Here is a 19,177-nt window from a genome sequence, read left to right as displayed (position 1 = left end):
TCTATGCTGTGTGATCAGTGTTGGCTGTTTTACACCTTCAAGTCAACACATGACATTGTGGATATAGAGTGGAGAACGAGCTGGTTTGAATTTCTTCTGAGGCTTCAGATTAAGGGCTAGTTCAGACATTCAATGTTTTCTTTCCAGGAAATGCTCCAACAGTCACTGGAGAGCCATTCTTGTATAAAACATAAAATGCACTTTGTGTCATCTTTGGATAAACTACTTAGAACCAATTTCTGTGATTGTGGTGGAAGAAAAATGCGGTGCTCTGATAGCATAAATCTGATTTGAATCATCAATGTGAGCTGTGGATTTGCATCAAGCACAGATTCTGAATGTCTGAACCAACCACAAGAAATATTAATGAAAAAACCTGGAATAAATCTTATTTCTACTGGAAAAGAGATTATAGGGACATGTCCCTCACATGTTCCCTCCCCTTTGTTACAGAACTGCAAATAAAAATAAAAAATAATTTATAAAATTTATTTGTAACATTTAAAAAAGCATCCCTTAGAGGGGGTTGTGGAATCCTAAACTGGTTGCTATTGTGGATGAAATTCTCCAGTCCCCTTTAAAAACATTTAAATTGGAAGTATTAGATAATGTGCCTGCTAAAGATCACTTCAGTTGTTTATATATCTTCTTGTAAATGCTTTCAGAGCCTGGTTACATGCAAAGCAGAAAGCAGCAGGTGCTACCACTGTAGCTAATTTCACTGTGGTGAAAGCAGAACCGTAGGTTTTAAGTTCACCTAAAATTGCAATATGATATCATAGACAGCTGCTTGCATAATATTCTATTCAGCTAGTACAATTATGTGGAGCAAGAACAAAGGAGATATGTTGACATTTCTTCAGAAAGCTGAAATGTCTTCCCAAAGTGTAAGCCTAAGGTAAGGCCGTTGCTGCATATGAAAACTAATAAAAGGTTTCTATAGACATCCAGGATGAATATATGAAGGCAGGGGCTTAAAGTGAGCACATGAAATAGTTGTTCATAAGTCAGTCTCCTGATCTTGGTTTGGGAAAACATTTCATCCACAAAGAGCTGGATATAATTTTCCCAGGATAAGGAGAGGCAATATCAAGACAGTTTGTGCCCTCCTTTTTAGGCAAGAAATTGAATGGTGCCCACGTGCAATCTTTTGTTTTACACTGGAGAAATCTGAAGATTTAAAAATATTTTCCAAATTAGAAATTCATTGATACAACCTGTCCTTACCTGATCTGAAACCATCTGAGGTTGACAGTTTCGATGGGTGAACCAAGACACTGCAGGCTGTAGAATCTGCAATTCTCTTTTCATGTGGTGGGCTTCTAAAACAGAAACATACTATACTTAATTGTCAACTGACATTTTTCTCCCTAAGATAGTGGTATTTAGTGGAACAAAATAGTAAATGTTGGGTAAAAATAAATCAACTGTCAATGACTTTGTTTACATACACAGACTGACCAAGGAACCTCATAGCCGGATAACCAATATCTTTTCTGTAAGTTGCACCCTGGAAAGAAATTGCTGCTAATCCTTTGTAGGCATCTTCCAGTGCTGACTTAAGGTCCTTCCTGACAGCTGTTACTGTAAGGACACTGCCTCCATTGGTCACAACTTTATCATCTTGTATTGTAGTGGCTCCATGGAAGACCCTGAGGCCTAATTCTTTTGCCTGAAGGAGCCCTACAAAAATTGAAAGGGAAATTGGTTCTATTATTACCGTATATGTCAATAGGTATAAGCAGCTGAATTGTGCAAGCAGGGACCTCTGTCCATGGGGGATATGTTCTAGCCCTCTCATGGATACAGAAACCACAGATATGGAGAAACCCTCTCTCTGCAGCCCTCCACTGTGCCGATTAGCATTGTTTAAATGCTTGCTGTTTAAATGTTTCTTGTTTCAACAGGTCACTATAAGCTTTCAAGCTCATAGCGTGACGTGGGTAGGCTGCTGGCAGCCTGAATGCTTGACTACAGTAGATTGAACAGTAACAGGAAGCAGTTAACTTCGTGTCAAACTAGTTTTTTTGAGCATTCAGGCTGCCAGTGGCCTGCCCATATCACGCATGAATGCTTCATGAGCTGTTGAAGCGAGAAACATTTCACCAGTAAGAATTTAAACATTAATGAGCATGGGGGTGCATGCCTCCCCCCCCCCCAGATCAGCAGATAACTGTATCTGCAGGTACTGGATCTTCAGATATGGGGGCCCACCTGTATTACCATTTCCCACACTTCATGATGGATGAGTCTCCTGTTTTCACTGGAAAACCCCCATTTTGTTATTTATTCTGAGTTTCCCTCTTAAGACCCTTGATGCTAAGAGTCATGAAAGACTCTTGAAATGAAAATCAAGTAAACTGGAAAAAGGATTATTGAGGAATTTTTCCTTGACTACCATCAAATAACAAATGAGATTACGAATTGTCTCTTGTAACGGCACTAGTAACAATAAAAGAATTACCAGTGATCTCCTTGCCTTTACTACAGCATTCTGGATACCCTTCACTTGCCATGACAACCGACACAGCAGAACAATTATCTGACCAAGTTGGTGTGAAATCACAGAGCCTGCCATTGATAATGGCTTGCATCACTTCATAAAGATCACTTTGAAGAAGCTGGAGGACAACCTGCAAAAATGAACATCGTAAGTGAATGTGAATCCAAATCCTAAACACTACCTTTCAAAAACTAGTAGAGATGAGCTTATGGTGATTACAAGACAAATGCAACACTTACAGAGGCTCACAGCATTTCCTTAACCCTTGCTGGAATAGTGGGGTCAGAATGCACCAGAAAAGGTGGGGAAAAATAAAATTTTGATGTCCCTCTTCTACATCTTCATACTCCAAGTGTTCCTCACTCTTAACAAGATCAATTGCCCTGTGATGCTCCATGTTCCCAATCCCTCTCTGAAACTGTTTGTACACTGGGGGAGCTGTGGTCATTTTTGCTCCAATTACAGGTGCTTAACTGCTTAACAATGGTTCGCTTAATGACAGACAGCATATATGACAGTGGTCAAAGCACAGTAAAGATAATCTTAATGAGGTAATCACATTTCCCATAGCCTGCAGCAGAAGTCCCTGTCTACAAAACAGAGAGGCTCTTAATGCAAAGAAGAGGCAATCTATCTCCAGGAGCCTGTGCAGCCAGCTAGTGTCTGGCAGGGAGTGTCTGTTTACACAACAAAGGCAATAGATTGGATGTTCCCTTAATGACATAATCACATAACAACGAGGATTGGAGAACATATTCCTGTCATTAAGTGGCACACACCTGTATATTGAAATGGAAACTGAAATAACCATGCATCTGTTTGTTCCACTTTCATATGACTGGAAAAAAAACCCAAAACCACCTCCAACTATTATTGACATTATTATTTTTGCTGCTGTTTTATTCCTATACTGCCAAAAGGAAATGCTTGATAAAGAGCTGATTTTTTTCTTTCAAGATCATGTAATGATCAAGCAAGCCTCCAAAGCTGTTCTTCTTATGACTTACTTCAGGTATATTTAACGTTCAGTCTGGATCTGAAGAGTACACTTTTTACTTAGGCAAAGGTTATTAACCTGAATTGTACAAGGGTTATTCACTTCATGCTTTGGCATGTGTTAGCCATTTTGAAAATATCCAAATGGAGATAGCACCAAAGGCTCAGTATAAGCAACATCAGGGTTTAAACCTATACATACTTTCCTGGGAGTAAACCCTACTGAACACAGTGGGACATATGGCCCAATCCTATAGGCAGAACACCTGGTGCACAATGCAAGGCATAAGACTGCTATATGACTGTTGCAAATGCGATAGCACCAGTGCATGCGGCCTGGCTACTGCCGCAAGCAACAAATAGCTGAGTCCATGCAAAGATGCCGGATGCCCACCAGAGCAGATAAAACAGTTCAGGGGTCAGGAGGTAGACAGGAGGGGGTGGAAAGAATGAGGAGGCAAAGGTGTTGAGGAGGATGGCAGATCGGGCCTGGGAAGGGGGTGGGTTTAAATGGCAGCAGCATCTGCCAAATCCTAATGCTGTTCCCGGGCCTGATCCGCCTTCATGGCCTATTGAGCTGGCACAGGTCTGAGCTGACCCATGGCAACTGTTGGAACTTAACTTGGGACAAAGGAACAAATGTTTCCTTACCCCGAGGCTACAACATGCAAACCTCCCCCCCTCCCCACAGGATACAGTAGAAGCCACATTAGCACGGCTGCATCACTGCTTGGGGAGTTAGTTAGGATTGGTCTGCACATTCTGAGTAAACACACTGCCTTATACAACGTATAGGATTGTAGCTCTAATGGGTAGCCTCAGCCAACAGCCCAGTGGGTCAAGGGAGCCGCCAGCTGAAAAGTTTGGGAACTATTTCTTTAGGATGTTCAAAACACTTCAAACATTATTCCAATAATCTTTACAACAATGTTATACGGCAAACTGTTATTATTTCCATACTAAAGCTTGAAAATACGGGCTAAGTGGATTGTCTACCAAGTGAACAAGAAACTTTATTGTGCACAGCTGAGGTCATTTGTTTCATACCTGGCACTGGGGGTCACCAAAATGACACTTAAAGCTTATGACTTTCACACCATCTTTGGTAAGCATTAATTCTATTTGCAATACACCTGGATGAAAAAAATGAAGAACCAGAGAATGATGCAAGTCAATTCAAAATGCACATTTTAAAATCTTTGAACAGCATATAGCTAGATTAAAGTAAAAGAAGACGTGAAGCTCAACAAGTCTCCCAAGTATTACTAGTGGAAGATCAAGATTTCAGTATCAAAATAACCCCCTCTGCATGTTGGAATTCATATAAAAGAGCTACACTTCCTCATATTTTACTAAATTGTGACTGTTACTCTGATTTACGGGTTTACTACTTATGCCCTTTTTAAAAGTCATTTAACGGATCTGAAATTGACACGGTTAGACAGTTACTAACTGGCAGGAATGAGATTTTAATAAATCAATACGGCAAAGTACGAGTACCTTTACTTTATAGTATTTATACAAGAATTGTTTCAAGAAGTTGAGTTTAATTAATGTATGATACGGCTATTTTTTGTTCAACACCCTGGTTTTATTGTTTATGTCAATAAAGGTTTTTGATTTGATTTGATATAAAACAGCTGGTAAACCTGTATGGAGAAGAACAAATGTTGATTCTTTTCTTGCCCTTACCTGGAGATGCCAGTGATCAAACCTGGGACCTTCTGCATACAAAGCAGGTGAAGTATCATATGCAAATATAAAGTATGATACCCTTTAAGGAAGTACATTAAGGTATGTAAGCTCTTACCTACATATGACATGCCTTCTTGCTTCATGCAGTCAAGAATGTGTTGAACAAGTGTGCCTTTAATTTTTTCTAGAAGAACTTGAGAAATCTAATGAGCAACAGAAAAACTGACACACTAAGAATTGGTTTCCCCTCAATGTACAAATCAAAGAATAGAGATGACACAAACAAACAAAAGATGGGGGTTGCCAGCAAAGCTACCTATTGTGGCTCTGTGCCAATATTTGGAACTCTGGAACATGCATGCTCATCATTAATGCCAATGGGATTAACCATTGCTTAAACCAGTGTTTCTCAACCTTTAGGAGACCATGGACAACTGAAGCAAAAATTGGAATCATTGTGGACGACATCCAACCAGGTGGGCAGTCTCAAAAATGACTGGCACACAGTCCAGCTCATGAGTGACACCATGCCATGGGGGTGATGGCTGTGCTTGGTGTCACACCTCATCGGGATGCCTCTGAGCAGAAGCACTTTTTAAAATTACTGAAGGCCAATTTGTGTGTGTGAACTTGCAGAACACTTTTAAGTTTCTCACAGGTCACCTGTGATCCATAGATCACAGATTGGGAACCACTACCTTAAACAAATAAACATTTCCAGCCTTTTTCCTCCCCATCAGGAACTGCCCAAGGCAGTTTATGATGTAATGGAATTTTAAAACTAATTTATTATTATTTCAATTTATTCCATTTTCTCAGCATGGCTTACAGCAGTGGTTCTCAAACTCTCTGGGAGAGTTTGAGAGCCACTAAGTCTTTGCAGGGGAGGGAGGGAGGCAGCGGGGAAGGCAGCGACGTGATCCCCAGGATTGCGCCACTCAGGGGGACTGCAGGGAATGGGATGTACTCACTAGTCCCTGCAACAGACTTCCCGGGGTGTGGGGAGCCCTGCGCGAGTGCCTGCAGGGCTTCCCAGCCGCTTTGAAGTGAAAGTAGAGCAATTGCACTCCACTTCCGCAAAACTGGAAATGGAGTGCAATTGCTTTACTTTCACTTCAGACCACCTGGGGAGCCCTGGAGGTGCTCACGCAGGGCTCCCCACACCCTAGGAAGGCTCCTGCAGGGACTGGTGAGTACATCCCCAGCCCCATTAGCAATGTGATCCTGGGAATTGCGTCACTGCCTTCCCACCTGCCCCTGCCCATTAAGGGAGCAGAGGCCAGGGCCTTCAGGCTGGGGTGTCACGATGCCCCAGTCTGAATACCACTGGCTTACAGTATTTTTTCCTACATGTGTTCTGTCCTGTCCACCACAATGCTAAAGGAAAAAAAATGGTTGGGGCATTTAAAGAGCCCAAGAACATAATTCAAACAGAGCACTTGGCCAGCACAAGTCCCTTGTGATGGCCTGGGAGGGTCACAAATGTGACATAAAGCACATTTGCACCTCCTCTTGAATCAGCTGGGCTGGTGCAAGGACATGTGCTGGCCTGCGGAGGCTGCATTCAATGATGATTTGAATCATCCGCTGCGACAATGATGAGTAAGTTTGGGCAGGAGTCGGAGAGGTGTGGGGAAGGTGGGGAGGAGGTGTTTTTGGGCGGGGGAGGGCAGGCAGCAGGTGGGCCCATGGATGGGCAGCGGGAGAGCTGGGGGTAAGACCAGGATCTAGCACTTGTGCCAGATCTTGATCCCGTTCCAAGGCAGCACAGCACAGCTCCAGGTTGCTCGGATCTGCACCACCTCTTTAGGTGGCGCAGATCCAAGTAGACCCATTGGGGCTGCAGCGGCTCTCCCCGGGGTAAGGGGAAGCATTTCCCCTTGCCCTAGGACAAGCCACTTGCAGTCTGAAACACGTGATGGATACAGGGCAGGCCTTCTGGCCTCCCTGTTCCAGTGCAAGTTAGGATTGCACTGCCAATGAACTAAAAAATAACCTTATAAACATAAAAGCAAAAAGAAAGAAAGAGGCTCAAAGCTCAGCCCTTGGTTCTCTCCCTTCAAAAATAAAAAGTACTGGGTGCGGGGAGGACAAACCCGGATTCGGCCTGTAGTAGGGGAGAGGACCCTAACCTATATGCACACAAGCTCACTAGAATCTTGAAAAAGCCATCATAATTTGCCCCAAAAGGCTAGCACGTGTCACTAAAGAAGTTACAGAACATGTGATTCTTGAGCTTTTTCATATTGTAATTGGATAGTGGAAGAGGAAAAAAACCTTTATTTCTACCTGGGGAACAGGACCATAAGCTCCCATCTCCATAGTGCTTGGAACCTGATCTCCATCCAGCAGTTGCTTCTCGACATGGACTGTTGGCATGGGAGCAAAAGTGATGCCATCCACAAAGCACAAATACTGTGACAAAAATGCAAAATACAGTATTCGAAGGATACATATAAATGCACTAACATCACCTTATACACTCTTTGCTCTTTATGTTTTTTATAAGGAGTTTGATTTATTCTTACTAAACATATTAACACCATCCCTCTTTATCAATACCATGATTTTCTATAGAAGGTCCAGGAACGGGTGGGGGACGGACTGTCCCTTAGCTATCCTCATGGAAGGATATCTTCAATTTTACCCAATGGATACAATGGATACACCTCCCCTCTGATTGAGCTCTGGTGACAGAGGAAGGGATGAATTTGCATGCCCAGTAAGGAGTTTGAGGAGGTTGGATCGAATTTTGGATTTTTCCCCTGGTAGGACAGGGGTCCAGAAGGGCCCTCTTTCTCAGCTGTGCTCCTGCAGGCTTTAGGGATATGTGCTCTTCAGGACCCTTGGAGGACAGAGTGTGGCTTGGGAAGCAGCGTCCTCCTTCGTGTGAGATACCCTGCCGGATGGGTAACACATCCTCACACATTCAAGGCACATGCATTACATGCTGACATTGTGAAGCTTCCCATGGCCATTTTAAAGCATTCTATTTGTGAGTGCCATTTTGAAGATCTCTGCTTTATTCTGAGGGTCTCCATTGACATTCTGAAGGTCTTTGCTGGCTTCCTGAACGCAGCAGAGACCTGCAAAATGGCACAGACAGCTTTAAAATGGCCTCCATGAATAGCACAATAACCTTTAAAAGCTATTCATGGGCACCATTTTAAATGCCTCAGATTGTTTCAGACAAAGAGACCACTGATAGCTAAGAAAACCCCACAAAAGCGAGGATTGACTGTACCTGCTTGATGGCGCCCTAAGAAAACAAAAGTAACAATTTAACACTGTAAACAAACCACTGGGGCCGTGGTTTCTAAATATTGATTGTTCTTATCAAACAGGAGCTGTCAAATCAACTCCTCAATAATCCTTTAAAGCAACAGTCTATTTGGCAGGTTTTCTAATTCCTTGAACTTACTGGATAAATATGAAATTGATTACATTGTTTTTATCTTGGTTTTTCTTCAAAGATCTCAGTGTACGCAGCACAAGCTCCTTCTGTTTTACCCACATAAGCATCCAGTACAGTAGGTAAGTTGAGAGAGTGATTGCTGCAAACTTACACATGTTAATTCAGAAATAAGTCCTGCTGTGTTCAATGGGGCATACTCCCAGGAACACGTGCATAAGAACCGAGTGTGGTTCATGGTTTAACAGGGGTTTTCCAGTGTAAGTCCAACCTACGTGTCTACTACAACACATCATAACTATTTTAAAAACACATAATTTTACAGTGATGTCCCCAGGATTGCTCTAAGTGCTGTGTAAGCTGATTTTGAAAATATATATACCACAAAATCTGAAATTTTTTAACACAATATAAAAACAATTGAACCCAAGTACATGAAGATAATTATAACCACTGAATGAAAAACATACTGTGAATTCTTCCCCTTTAAGAAGCTCTTCAATGATAACTGTCTCTTGGGTGTTGCCAAAAATGTTGTCCTGCATTATAAAAAATATAACATCTAGTGGTCAGATCTCCTTTCTTGCAATGTTTGCCTTTTAATGAGGAATGTGACTGATATAAACTAATATATAATTACATATATTATATAATTATATATAATAAACAAGTCACTGTTTTTTTTTCCTATGCATGTTTTCATGAAATTCACATTTTCTTCAAAAGCTGAGTCCCAACTAAATTTTATTAGGGATGATCTGTAGAGTTAAAAGACCTAAGGAGATTTTATGCAGTAGACTGCTCATGCGTGATCTTGGTATTATACAACAAAAGAAACATTTGGTGATAAGGCAGGTTATATGGTGACATCCTAGAGACATGAATGCGTGAGGGAGGGACTATGTCAACCGTTTGTGAACAGTTTCAGAAGTGCTGATCTACATATCCAGAAACAGCCCATGATATAGCCCTCCTTTAACACAATCAAGGATTATATGGACAATCAAGAATTTTTTGAACTTACAAAAAAAATGTGCTTGCTAGCAGCAACTGTTACCCTGCAGATGCCTAATATCGTCTGATCTTGGAAGCTAAGCAGGGTCAGGCCTGGTTAGTACTTGGATGGGAGACCGCCTGGGAATACCGGGTGCTGTAGGCTTATACCATAGTCTTTCAAGACTGAAGGTTGCCAACCATTTGCTAGCAATGAAGTTTCAAGCAGACAAAGGCTGCTTGCCAGCAACTTTTAAGGGTGCTAAACTGGCACAGTTCAGTTTTAGAATGCTGAACCAGTTTGTGAGGAGTTATGTGTCCAAAAATACAAAAAAAAAATAGGCAAATAAAAAAAAGCAGGGAAGAAAAATCTCATTCATCACAGGTCTACAAAAGTATTTTTTCACTAATGATTTTGGTCACCAATTCACATTCATGCACAAGCATCTCTGGATGTTATAGAATTACACAAGCATAGACCATAATAAGATAAACCAAAGTTAAAACACACACAATAATATATTATAGAGGTTTAATTCACCTGCAGAATCTCTTGCACTGCCTTGCAGGCTTCCTCTCTGCTGGATGCAAGAATGACTTCTTTCCTAGGACCAAGACCACTAGGCTTTACTACTAAAGCAGGAAAATCTGCACTTTAAATGAAAATAAGGCACATTAGAGGAAAACAGTTTTTTACAGAGAAATTGTTCAGACTATCTTCCTTTCTCATGGTAATTTTCCACATGTGTTTATTAATCACGTAGCTACTAAGTTAGGCCAATAATGGAATCTATTTGGGCTACCTGGAAATCAACTCAGCATTTGCTCTGATCTCCAACTTATCTGATCTTTGATATGATGTGATCCTCAGATCAGCAGACAGTTGTTAATAAGCTAGCACAGAAAAAAACACTTACCTGGTAATAAAAGTACATGCTTCTTGAGATTTAGAGAACACATTCCATCTTGCTGTTGGAATTCCATGTTGATCAAGGAAGATGTTACTGAAACTTCTGTTTGCTCCCAGCTGTGCAGCCTTGGATGTAGGGCCAACACATCTAACTCCAGCTGCTACCAAGTCATCCACAATTCCTAATAAAATCAGGTGAGCAAATCATAGGCTTAAGAAGATGAAACTTTTTCATTCAAGAAAGACAAATAACTAAGGGGAGGCATGACAGAAGAAGGCAAAATAATGAAATGTGTCAAAAAGAAAAATATATAATTATCTGTCTCTCAAAATACTGAAATGTGGGGTCATTCAATTACATGTAGAGGTGTGCATCACTTTACAATGGGGAAACATTCTCCTATCCCTGTTGTTATGCAATTAGGTTGTTAAGTGAACATTCAGTTCAATCTAGTGCCTTTGTTGTGTAAATAGACACTCCCTGACAGACACTAGCTGGCTGCACAGGCTACTAGAGATAGATTACCTTTTATTTGCAATAAGAGCCTCATTGATGCACTCTGCTGCAGGCTATGGGAGACCCAACACCTCTTAAGAGCTTCTTTGTTATGCTTGGACCATTGTTGGGCCACTGTAGCCCCTGGGGGCTGGGGATAAGAATAGGCCCTCAGTTTGGCTGTACTTGTTGTAAGAGGCGATTAAACAGCCACTGGGTAGATGGGACTTGTCAGCCTGGGAAGGCAGCTCATCTGAGAGAAGGAAAACTCTGACCCCAAACCTCCACTGCCTTGTGGATACATCCAGTTGTGGAAAAGGCTTCAGGAGTCAACCTTGAGGCAAAATCAGGAGCTGGAGTCCCTGAGGCAGTTCATGGCTGAACACAGTCACGTTCTGGCAACTCCTGCGACGCCGCTGGAACCAACCGTATTGGCTCTGCCTTTCCATTGGACCATTTCAGCGACTTGGAGAGGGGGGATTTGCTGTATGGGTAACAGCCTATCCTCCATACCTACTTTACCCAGGCTTCGCGCACTGGAGAGGACACTCTGTTCCAGAACCACCATTCAGAGCGTGACACCATAGTCTTCCGAGACGGAAGGATGCCAACAACAACAACTGTGGTCCATTGATAAGCCAAAGGTTGCTAAGCAAGGCAGGACTGTATTGATATTAGGTTTAAGGCAAACAGAAGTACTTTCTCAGGCAACTCAGGTTGGAAAAAGAGGATTCTTTTACAGAGAGCTGAAGATTCTAAAATCAATGCCTCATTGCCAATACTGGGCAGATTCCTGATCTCTCTTCCCAAATTTGGCAAGTTTTTGTTGTTGCTTTAAAACCTGCCAAACCATTTGGACTAGAGAGGACAATATAATGAAAGAACTGTGATTACAATGCATCCATCACATTTTCAACTCTCTTAGTCACTTTTCTCTGTCACTTCTCTTATTCTTAGTTTAAGAAATTCAGGCTGCAATCTTATCCACACTTACTCAGGAGTAAGCCCCATTGATTATCATAGATATGCATAGGATTGGGCTCTTAGAGTCACAAAATGTTTTGATAGCCACTATTGAAGACCTTTTTAAAAATAAAATTTTTTTAAAGACTTGGATGGAAGATTGGTCTATCAGCCGCAACAGCATGGAGTTTGGAGGCCACATGCCCAAGAGATGCTGCTGACAAACAGAGAACAGCTATCTCCATCATGCAAGAGTGGAAGGTGACTCTACACTGGTCCAGCAAGGCAATTCTTATGTTATATTTCTAGATCTTATGTCTTTCAGGCAACTGAGAGCCACAGTCACATGCTTACATCAGGGATTGCTGGCTTCCAGACCTGCTCTGTGCAGCATGTCAAGAGCTTATCTCCCAGCAGAGAGACTACTACCAATTGCAATGGGGTTGGAATATATGTAAATAAAAGCAACCCACTCCCTTTTTGCTCTCTTCTCTACCTAAAGATATAACACCTCTGCTACCTAAGACTGAACTTTATATTTTAAATTAGAATTGAATCCCTGACTTGCCTTAAGAATGGGATATTTTTATCTTACCAGCTGCAAGCAGAGTTTCTGGTCCAGCAATCACAAGTCCAATGTTATGATCTTTGCAGAACTGGGCAAGGATAGTGTGATTGCTAATTAAAACAGCTGGAATTGATAAAAAAGATATATAGTTAACACTTTGAGGCTAACCATCAATACATGGAGGTCCATGGGAACCATTTTATATGCCCTGCCTTCAGGGCTGGCCCATTCCTGAGAACAACTGAAGAGCTTATCTGGGAGACAGAGGATTGGTGTGTGTGGGTGCCTCCTTGCCTCTACTGTTCCTCCTTCTCTGTCCACTCCCTGGATTGGAAGAGAAAAGGAAGAGGAAATGTGGATGGGAGGAAAATGCTGAGGTAGAACACTGGAGAGGTGGAGTAGCAGCAGTGGTGTCACTAGGGTTTGCATCACCTGGTACGGGAGCCCAGCGCATCAACCCATGATGGACCTCCTCCTATGCAGTGGGTGGGGCAAAAACCCAGGTGGTGGGTATGGTGATGTAACCATCACCCTGTCCCCGCTTGGTTTTTGGCCATACCTTTGGACAGAAGAGAGATTTTTCATACCAGTTTGTTTCATTGCATTCTACTGTAAATTATGCATCAAACTGTATATAACATGATGGTATTATTCCTATAAACTACAATTTTAGCGATTTTGGTCACTAGTGGTATCAAACCCCCCCCTTCAGGGTATCACCTTATTAACACCTTAATGGTTTCATGCTGTGTCATAATAGCATCTCATTGTTTGCATGGAGGAAGGCAGTGATGCAATGCCCAACATTGCGCTGCTGTAGAGGGGCTCAGGGGTGCACTTCCATTCACCCTGCCTGCAGCAGCTTCCTGGGGATCAGAGGAGCCTGGCGTCAGCCTCAGCAAGACTCCCCATGCAGCGCAGACCCCCATAGAATGTGATCGTGACCACTTCCTGTTTCTCATGTTCTGCAGGGGTCTGCGTTGCATGGAGAGCCTTGCTGAGGCTGGTGCTGGGCTCCTCTGACCCCCAAGAGGCTGCTGCAGTGGAAGTGTGCCCCTGTGCCCTGATCAGAGATGCAATCTAGGGGATTTTGCCTCTGTCTTCTCCCCTCCCCACCCCTTAAGGGAGCAGAGCTTAGGGCCTTCAGGCTGGGGGTGTCACAATGCACCAGTTTGAGAACCACTGCCTTACCCTGAGGAGACTTGGCACTGCTTCCCTGCCCCATAGGATGCAGTGGTCACCATTTGTGCTTTGTGCTAGAGCTCTTTGTGCCAGAGAAGCTTAGGATTGGGTTGCAGTTCAGTTAAGCCATTTCTGGCCAATGCTGCAAATATGCAACAGTGACCAAACTTGTACACCTGTGGGCTGGGCAAAAATGGTTTAAAGAGACATATTACACTATACTCCAGCATGGAGGTGTACTTTCTATGGTGGTAAATCAAATTCACTCCTGAAAATGTTTACACTGATTGCAACAAATGTGCAACATACTTGAGAAGGAGGCATGTGTTTTTCCAATGTATGTATGTATTTTATTTAAAATACTTTAAATACTATAAAATAGTATTTATTTAAAATACTATCATATATTTTCAGCATAGCACAGTTATTTCCTCACAGTGTTTGTTGATAATTTTTGTTACCTGAATTCGAGATTTTCCCATTATTAGCTGTTCCTGCATTTCCTGGTGCAACCATGACCTGTTTGACATGGGGAGACTGTGCCAATTTCCATGCCAGAGCATTTTCTCTGGCTCCACCACCAATCACAAGCACTCGATCAGCCATCTGGAAGTTCTGAATAAGAAGCATCATGTTTTATTTACAGAACCAATATCTCAACCCTGAATTTTTTGTGTTCTAAGTAAATCCAGTTAAATGTATGGAAACAGTTCAGGATCATAATAGACATATGGAAAATAACGAAAACAGCAACATTTTCAGTATAATTTTCAGTATAATTTTTAAATTGAACATTACAGTATACATGGTGAGGTGAAAATCTAATGTTTGAAGCATTTCTTAGCTGCTGGGTGTACTCATGTTTATGTCCAGTAACACTCACACCAGGAACCTGCTGATCTCATCTGTGCAGTTTGAGAGTCAACCACATTGGACATTTGATCAGCAGTGGATCAATGCAAGAGAATTATTTCAAAATAACAGTGAGATGGTATACTACACCTATAAAATATATGCTTCAACAGAACTTAAATGCTGAAAATGTCAGAAAGAAAAAGCAATTACATATATAAATGCTGAACTTACAAGTTGGTTGAGTTGTACTGGATTAAAACAACAGCTAACTCAGAAATGACTCACATGGATGGCAAAAAACACACTATAGCAAATCCATTTAAAAAACAAAGTTTCTTTGCTCTGGTGATTTAAAAATAGCCTTGCTGACCTTTGTGATGTAAGATAAGCGTCATTAAGAAGACAACCCATCCATCAGTCCTCCTCCAAGTGCTTACAAAGGCGCCTCACTCGGCCCCTCCCTTCACCAAGGCAAAGTGATCACCTTTCTTTCACTTGCTCATGTGGAAGGCAGGGGTCCCATGGAGAGAGAAGGATTGATGGATTGTCAGCCAGCTGCTCTCTCTCTCTCTCTCTCTCTCTCTCTCTCTCTCTCTCTCATTAAGGAGGCTATTGCAGGCTATTGCAGGCTAAGCAGGTTAACCCCTGCTAACTGGTTAAGAGGCACTTTTTCAAGTGGGTGCTCCTCTTTTATTTAGCAGGGGGAGAGTAACTGGCCCGCCTCATCCCAGCAATGTCTTTTCTAGTGGCTGTCTGCTGGTGTTCTTTTGCATATTTTTAGATTGTGAGCCCTTTTGGGACAGGGAGCCATTAGATATTTGATTTTCTCTGTAAACCGCTTTGTGAACTTTGTTGAAAAGCGGTATATAAATACTGTTGTTGTTGTTGTTATTGTTTAAAGGACTGTTCAGTTTTTAAACTGATTTTAAAGGGATGCATTTTTCCCCTTCTTCAGGGATCAGCACATTCCTTCTCATTTGCAGGGGCCATTCCTATTGAGTCAAATCCGTGTATAAAAAATCTGTATATAAATAGGCTGGACCTGTAGTATTATATTTAATAATAGCACCAAGGACATGCTATGATAAAATGTCAGAAAAGGAGATCCATTCTTATCACAGAATAGGAAAGCAAAATCTGCAATTATGCAGCAATGTCAATGTCAAAATTAACTAATTATATTAGTCTGAGAGAAGAAGATAATACAACAGGATTTTTTTTTTTTGCCAAATGGGAAAATTTTTTACTGAATGCTGGAAAAACAAAACCCACTTTAACAGATATAAGTAGTGTGCTATGAAGAAAATGGTATTTAATATTATAAAATTTGTTCTGGGCTTGGTATGGTTATATTTTAATAAGAATATATTTAGTAAAAAGAGAGAAAGAGGGTGAATCAGAAGCGCTTCCTGCTCTTCTCCCACTTCTGTAAGCTGTGTGACCAACAATTATCCTAACTGGTGCACAAATATCACAGATGAAGGGAACAGATTGCTGAGACCAGCTGTAACACAAAATAGACTTCAGCACATAGAACTCTTTATCTGTTCACTGTTTTTCAAACAATAAATATGATATATACAAACTGAAAAATTGCAGCAATCAAAAGAAGAAACTGACAGGAATGATGGGTGGGAAGAACAGTGGAATTAACCAGCCTAGCATTAATTCTTGGAGATGCCATTTGGACTTGTTTCAATAACATCTTCATTTAGTAACCTGACTCCAAAATGAGCTGAGAAGAAGTTATCACAAATGCCAGGAAGAAAAAAGAAACACACATTGATTCTGACCTTTAAGAAACATGCTGTTGACATTATGCAGCCCTTGCAGATGGAATGCATAATTAAAGTACTATGAAATATGCCAGCAAAATAATACAGCTCTTTCCACAAAAGCATTATCTTTGATTTGCATTTGCTGAATAATATATGCCCCTGGGCCTTAATCTAAAATGTTCTGGTTTGGGGAATACTTAGTAGGAAATGACCATGTGGAAGACAGTGTCTATAGATTCTAGTATGCATGGTTAGGTATGAAGATGCACTGCAGCAATGGAATAAAATGAATGGTAAATGTAATATCCTTTTTCTATCACATTTAGAAACTTGCTTCTTTAGAAATTTACTTTCCTATATTCTTTTGCCAAAGCTGTGGACTGTTACTTCACAATAGGTTCACTTTACAATCAAATCACTTTAAAATGGACACTCCCTAGTAAAACAAGGTTTACTACAACAAGAAGGACCACCTTCTTCCATATAATCCGGGTCATCTTCTCTGGTCATCGGAGAGAGCCCTTTTACAGGTGCCACCACCTACGGAGATAGGTGGGGTGGTGGCAAGGAGTAGGGCCTTCTTAACCAATAGCAGGGTTTTAACATCATGACTGCATATGGAGGCAAGGATATAGCTGATGTGATCACTGATGCAAACATAAGCCTTCTAGTATCTCACAGCCCAATCCTGAGCAGCCCGGGGCGTCCAGGCTCGGCAGCACCGAGAAGGGCTCCTGCACCTTCCGAGCTACCACAGGAGACACCTTGGGAGAAGGGGACTTTTGTTCCCTTCCCCTGAGTAAGGTAAGCAGCCCCGCAGTTGGGCTACTCACTTCACCGCTGACCAAAAGATCGGCAGTAAGGTAAAGGCACTTGTGTAGGGCTTGCAGCCCTATATGAACGCCTTGGATCCTGTGGAGCAGAGCTCTGTGGACCTGCCTCCCATCACTCCCCCAGGCATGCCTACAGCCCGCCCCCTCCCCGCGTCACATCTCCCCAGCATGCCTCCTCCCCGCCCTCTCTCCACCCCCTGCCAGCCTCCCCCCTCCAGGGAATGCCTCCTTCCCACCCCTGTTCCCGCCCCCGCCTACCGTTCCACAGCTCAGCAGTCCGGGAGACTGCCGAGCTGTGGAAGCTGGGCTTCTGCCCCACGCTAGCCCAGCACTGGCCAGCGCCGGGCTAGCACAGGTGGGAGCCTGGCGGTGAGGCTGGCAAACGTGACTTACAGCATGTTTGCGACAGTGCTCAGCGGCACAGAGCCATGCCACTGAGCATAGAATTGAGCCCTCAGCCAGTAGTAGCAATTTTAGCATTGTTGCTGTGAGTATTGAGGGAAGGATACAGTCTTGTAATTTGTGTCTTATAGTTACAAAATTGTGCAAGCTGATAATCATGAGCCCTGAAGAGTGCAGTCGGCACCTCTAAATCACTTTTTAGAGAGGGAAATGATTTAGTTCTGTGGCAGAAACTTCAATTTCTGAGGTTTGGGAATGAATTACCAAAAAAACCCCAAAATGTGTTAGTGGGTTCACATTGTAATATTTTCACAATACAATGGTGAAAATACCATTGTAAAGAGAGGGTCCACTGTATTGAGAAATATTCACTTATGATTCAAAATTGTACATATTATAGCCTGCTGCTATAAAGCCCCATAAACAACATTGCAGTCCTGCAATAGGATTGTCAGGTCAGATGCATCCATATACCGGAGATTCTAAGGCAGCGCCTATTGATGTCACAAAGCAGGACCTGATGAAGTCATAGGATTGCCAGCTATTGCAAAATGGGGGGAATCTGGTTGCAGGGTGGGGCCTCCAGCCAAGCGGCAGAATCCTGAGAAAGAAGCACAACCCAGCGATGGCTCCAAAATGGCTTGAGATCAACCTTCGCTGCCTGCCTGCATGAGAAAAAAGGTGGAAGAAACAGGCTCATTTCTGGCAAACTGCCCATCCTTCCCCTCAACTATCCAGGGCTGGGGGTTCAGCTGAAAAAGTAAGCAGCCTTAATTCCTGGGTATATTTGGGGTGCTGATTCCAAAAATGGCATCTGTTTTGCCCTATCACGTCTAGTTTTGGAGACACAACATAGCCTCTTTAGTGAATGGTTCAAGCAGCTTCCTCATGAGGAAGCCTACACCATGGCTTCCTCATCAAGAAGCTGCTTGAACCATTCACTAATAAGGCTATACTATATCTCCAAAACTTGACGTAATAGGGCAAAACGGATGCAATTTTTGGAATCAGCATATTGATAAATTCATATCAAACCACCATAAAGTTTGGGGAAAAACTTTCCTCAGAAACACAGTAGACATTACTTTAAGCACATACTTTGCAATTGTGTACCTATTTTTTAATGCTGAATTAAATAGCAGTGGAGTGCAACCATCGATCTGAATGAGGACTGCAACATGGGGGGGGGGGCTTTAACCTTTGTCCCCACCACAGTCCTAATGCAGATCCTCTGCAATTGTTATTTGCCTGGCAGCACAATCCTATCCAATTTTCCAGTGCCGGTGCTGCTGTGCCAAAGGGGTATGCACTGCTTCTTGTGTTGGGGGTGCAGTCACAGGTTTGGGAACATTTGTTCCCTTACCCCGGGGCTGCATTGCAGTTGCACTGGTGCTGGAAAGTTGGATAGGATTGGGCTGTTAGATGAGAAGCTCTAATTAGTACCAATGCAGCTTTGTATCCAAGGCTAACAGCAGATACAGGAACAGGGGGAGAATCCATATTGGGGTTGTGATGGGGCAAAGGGTTCGAGTCCTCCTCCTTCCATGCTGTAGTCCAAATCTGAACCACTCTGCACAGCTGCTATTTAGCA

At 42.4% G+C, this 19,177-nt stretch overlaps 1 protein-coding gene and 1 pseudogene across 1 annotated transcript in view; one reads left to right on the top strand and one right to left on the bottom strand.

Annotated features, from left to right (window-relative positions):
- LOC136645039 (trifunctional purine biosynthetic protein adenosine-3-like) overlaps window positions 1-14,324 on the bottom strand; it is a 29,966-nt gene extending 15,642 nt beyond the window's left edge. The window contains exons 1-10 of the mRNA XM_066621295.1: window positions 14,180-14,324; window positions 12,564-12,659; window positions 10,517-10,691; window positions 10,141-10,252; window positions 9,077-9,145; window positions 7,484-7,609; window positions 5,310-5,397; window positions 4,547-4,632; window positions 2,465-2,633; window positions 1,429-1,683 (exon numbers count right to left, since the gene is read on the bottom strand). Coding sequence (XP_066477392.1) covers window positions 1,429-1,683; window positions 2,465-2,633; window positions 4,547-4,632; window positions 5,310-5,397; window positions 7,484-7,609; window positions 9,077-9,145; window positions 10,141-10,252; window positions 10,517-10,691; window positions 12,564-12,659; window positions 14,180-14,324 — 1,321 coding nt within the window. The remainder of the gene's footprint in view (window positions 1-1,428; window positions 1,684-2,464; window positions 2,634-4,546; window positions 4,633-5,309; window positions 5,398-7,483; window positions 7,610-9,076; window positions 9,146-10,140; window positions 10,253-10,516; window positions 10,692-12,563; window positions 12,660-14,179) is intronic.
- Window positions 9,646-9,765, top strand: LOC136646327 (5S ribosomal RNA; annotated as a pseudogene).
- Window positions 14,325-19,177: the final 4,853 nt, after the last annotated feature.

The sequence above is a fragment of the Tiliqua scincoides genome, chromosome 3, assembly GCF_035046505.1.
Source record: "Tiliqua scincoides isolate rTilSci1 chromosome 3, rTilSci1.hap2, whole genome shotgun sequence".
Classification (NCBI taxonomy): Eukaryota; Metazoa; Chordata; class Lepidosauria; order Squamata; family Scincidae; genus Tiliqua; species Tiliqua scincoides.
This window is presented reverse-complemented; position numbering and strand designations above follow the sequence as displayed.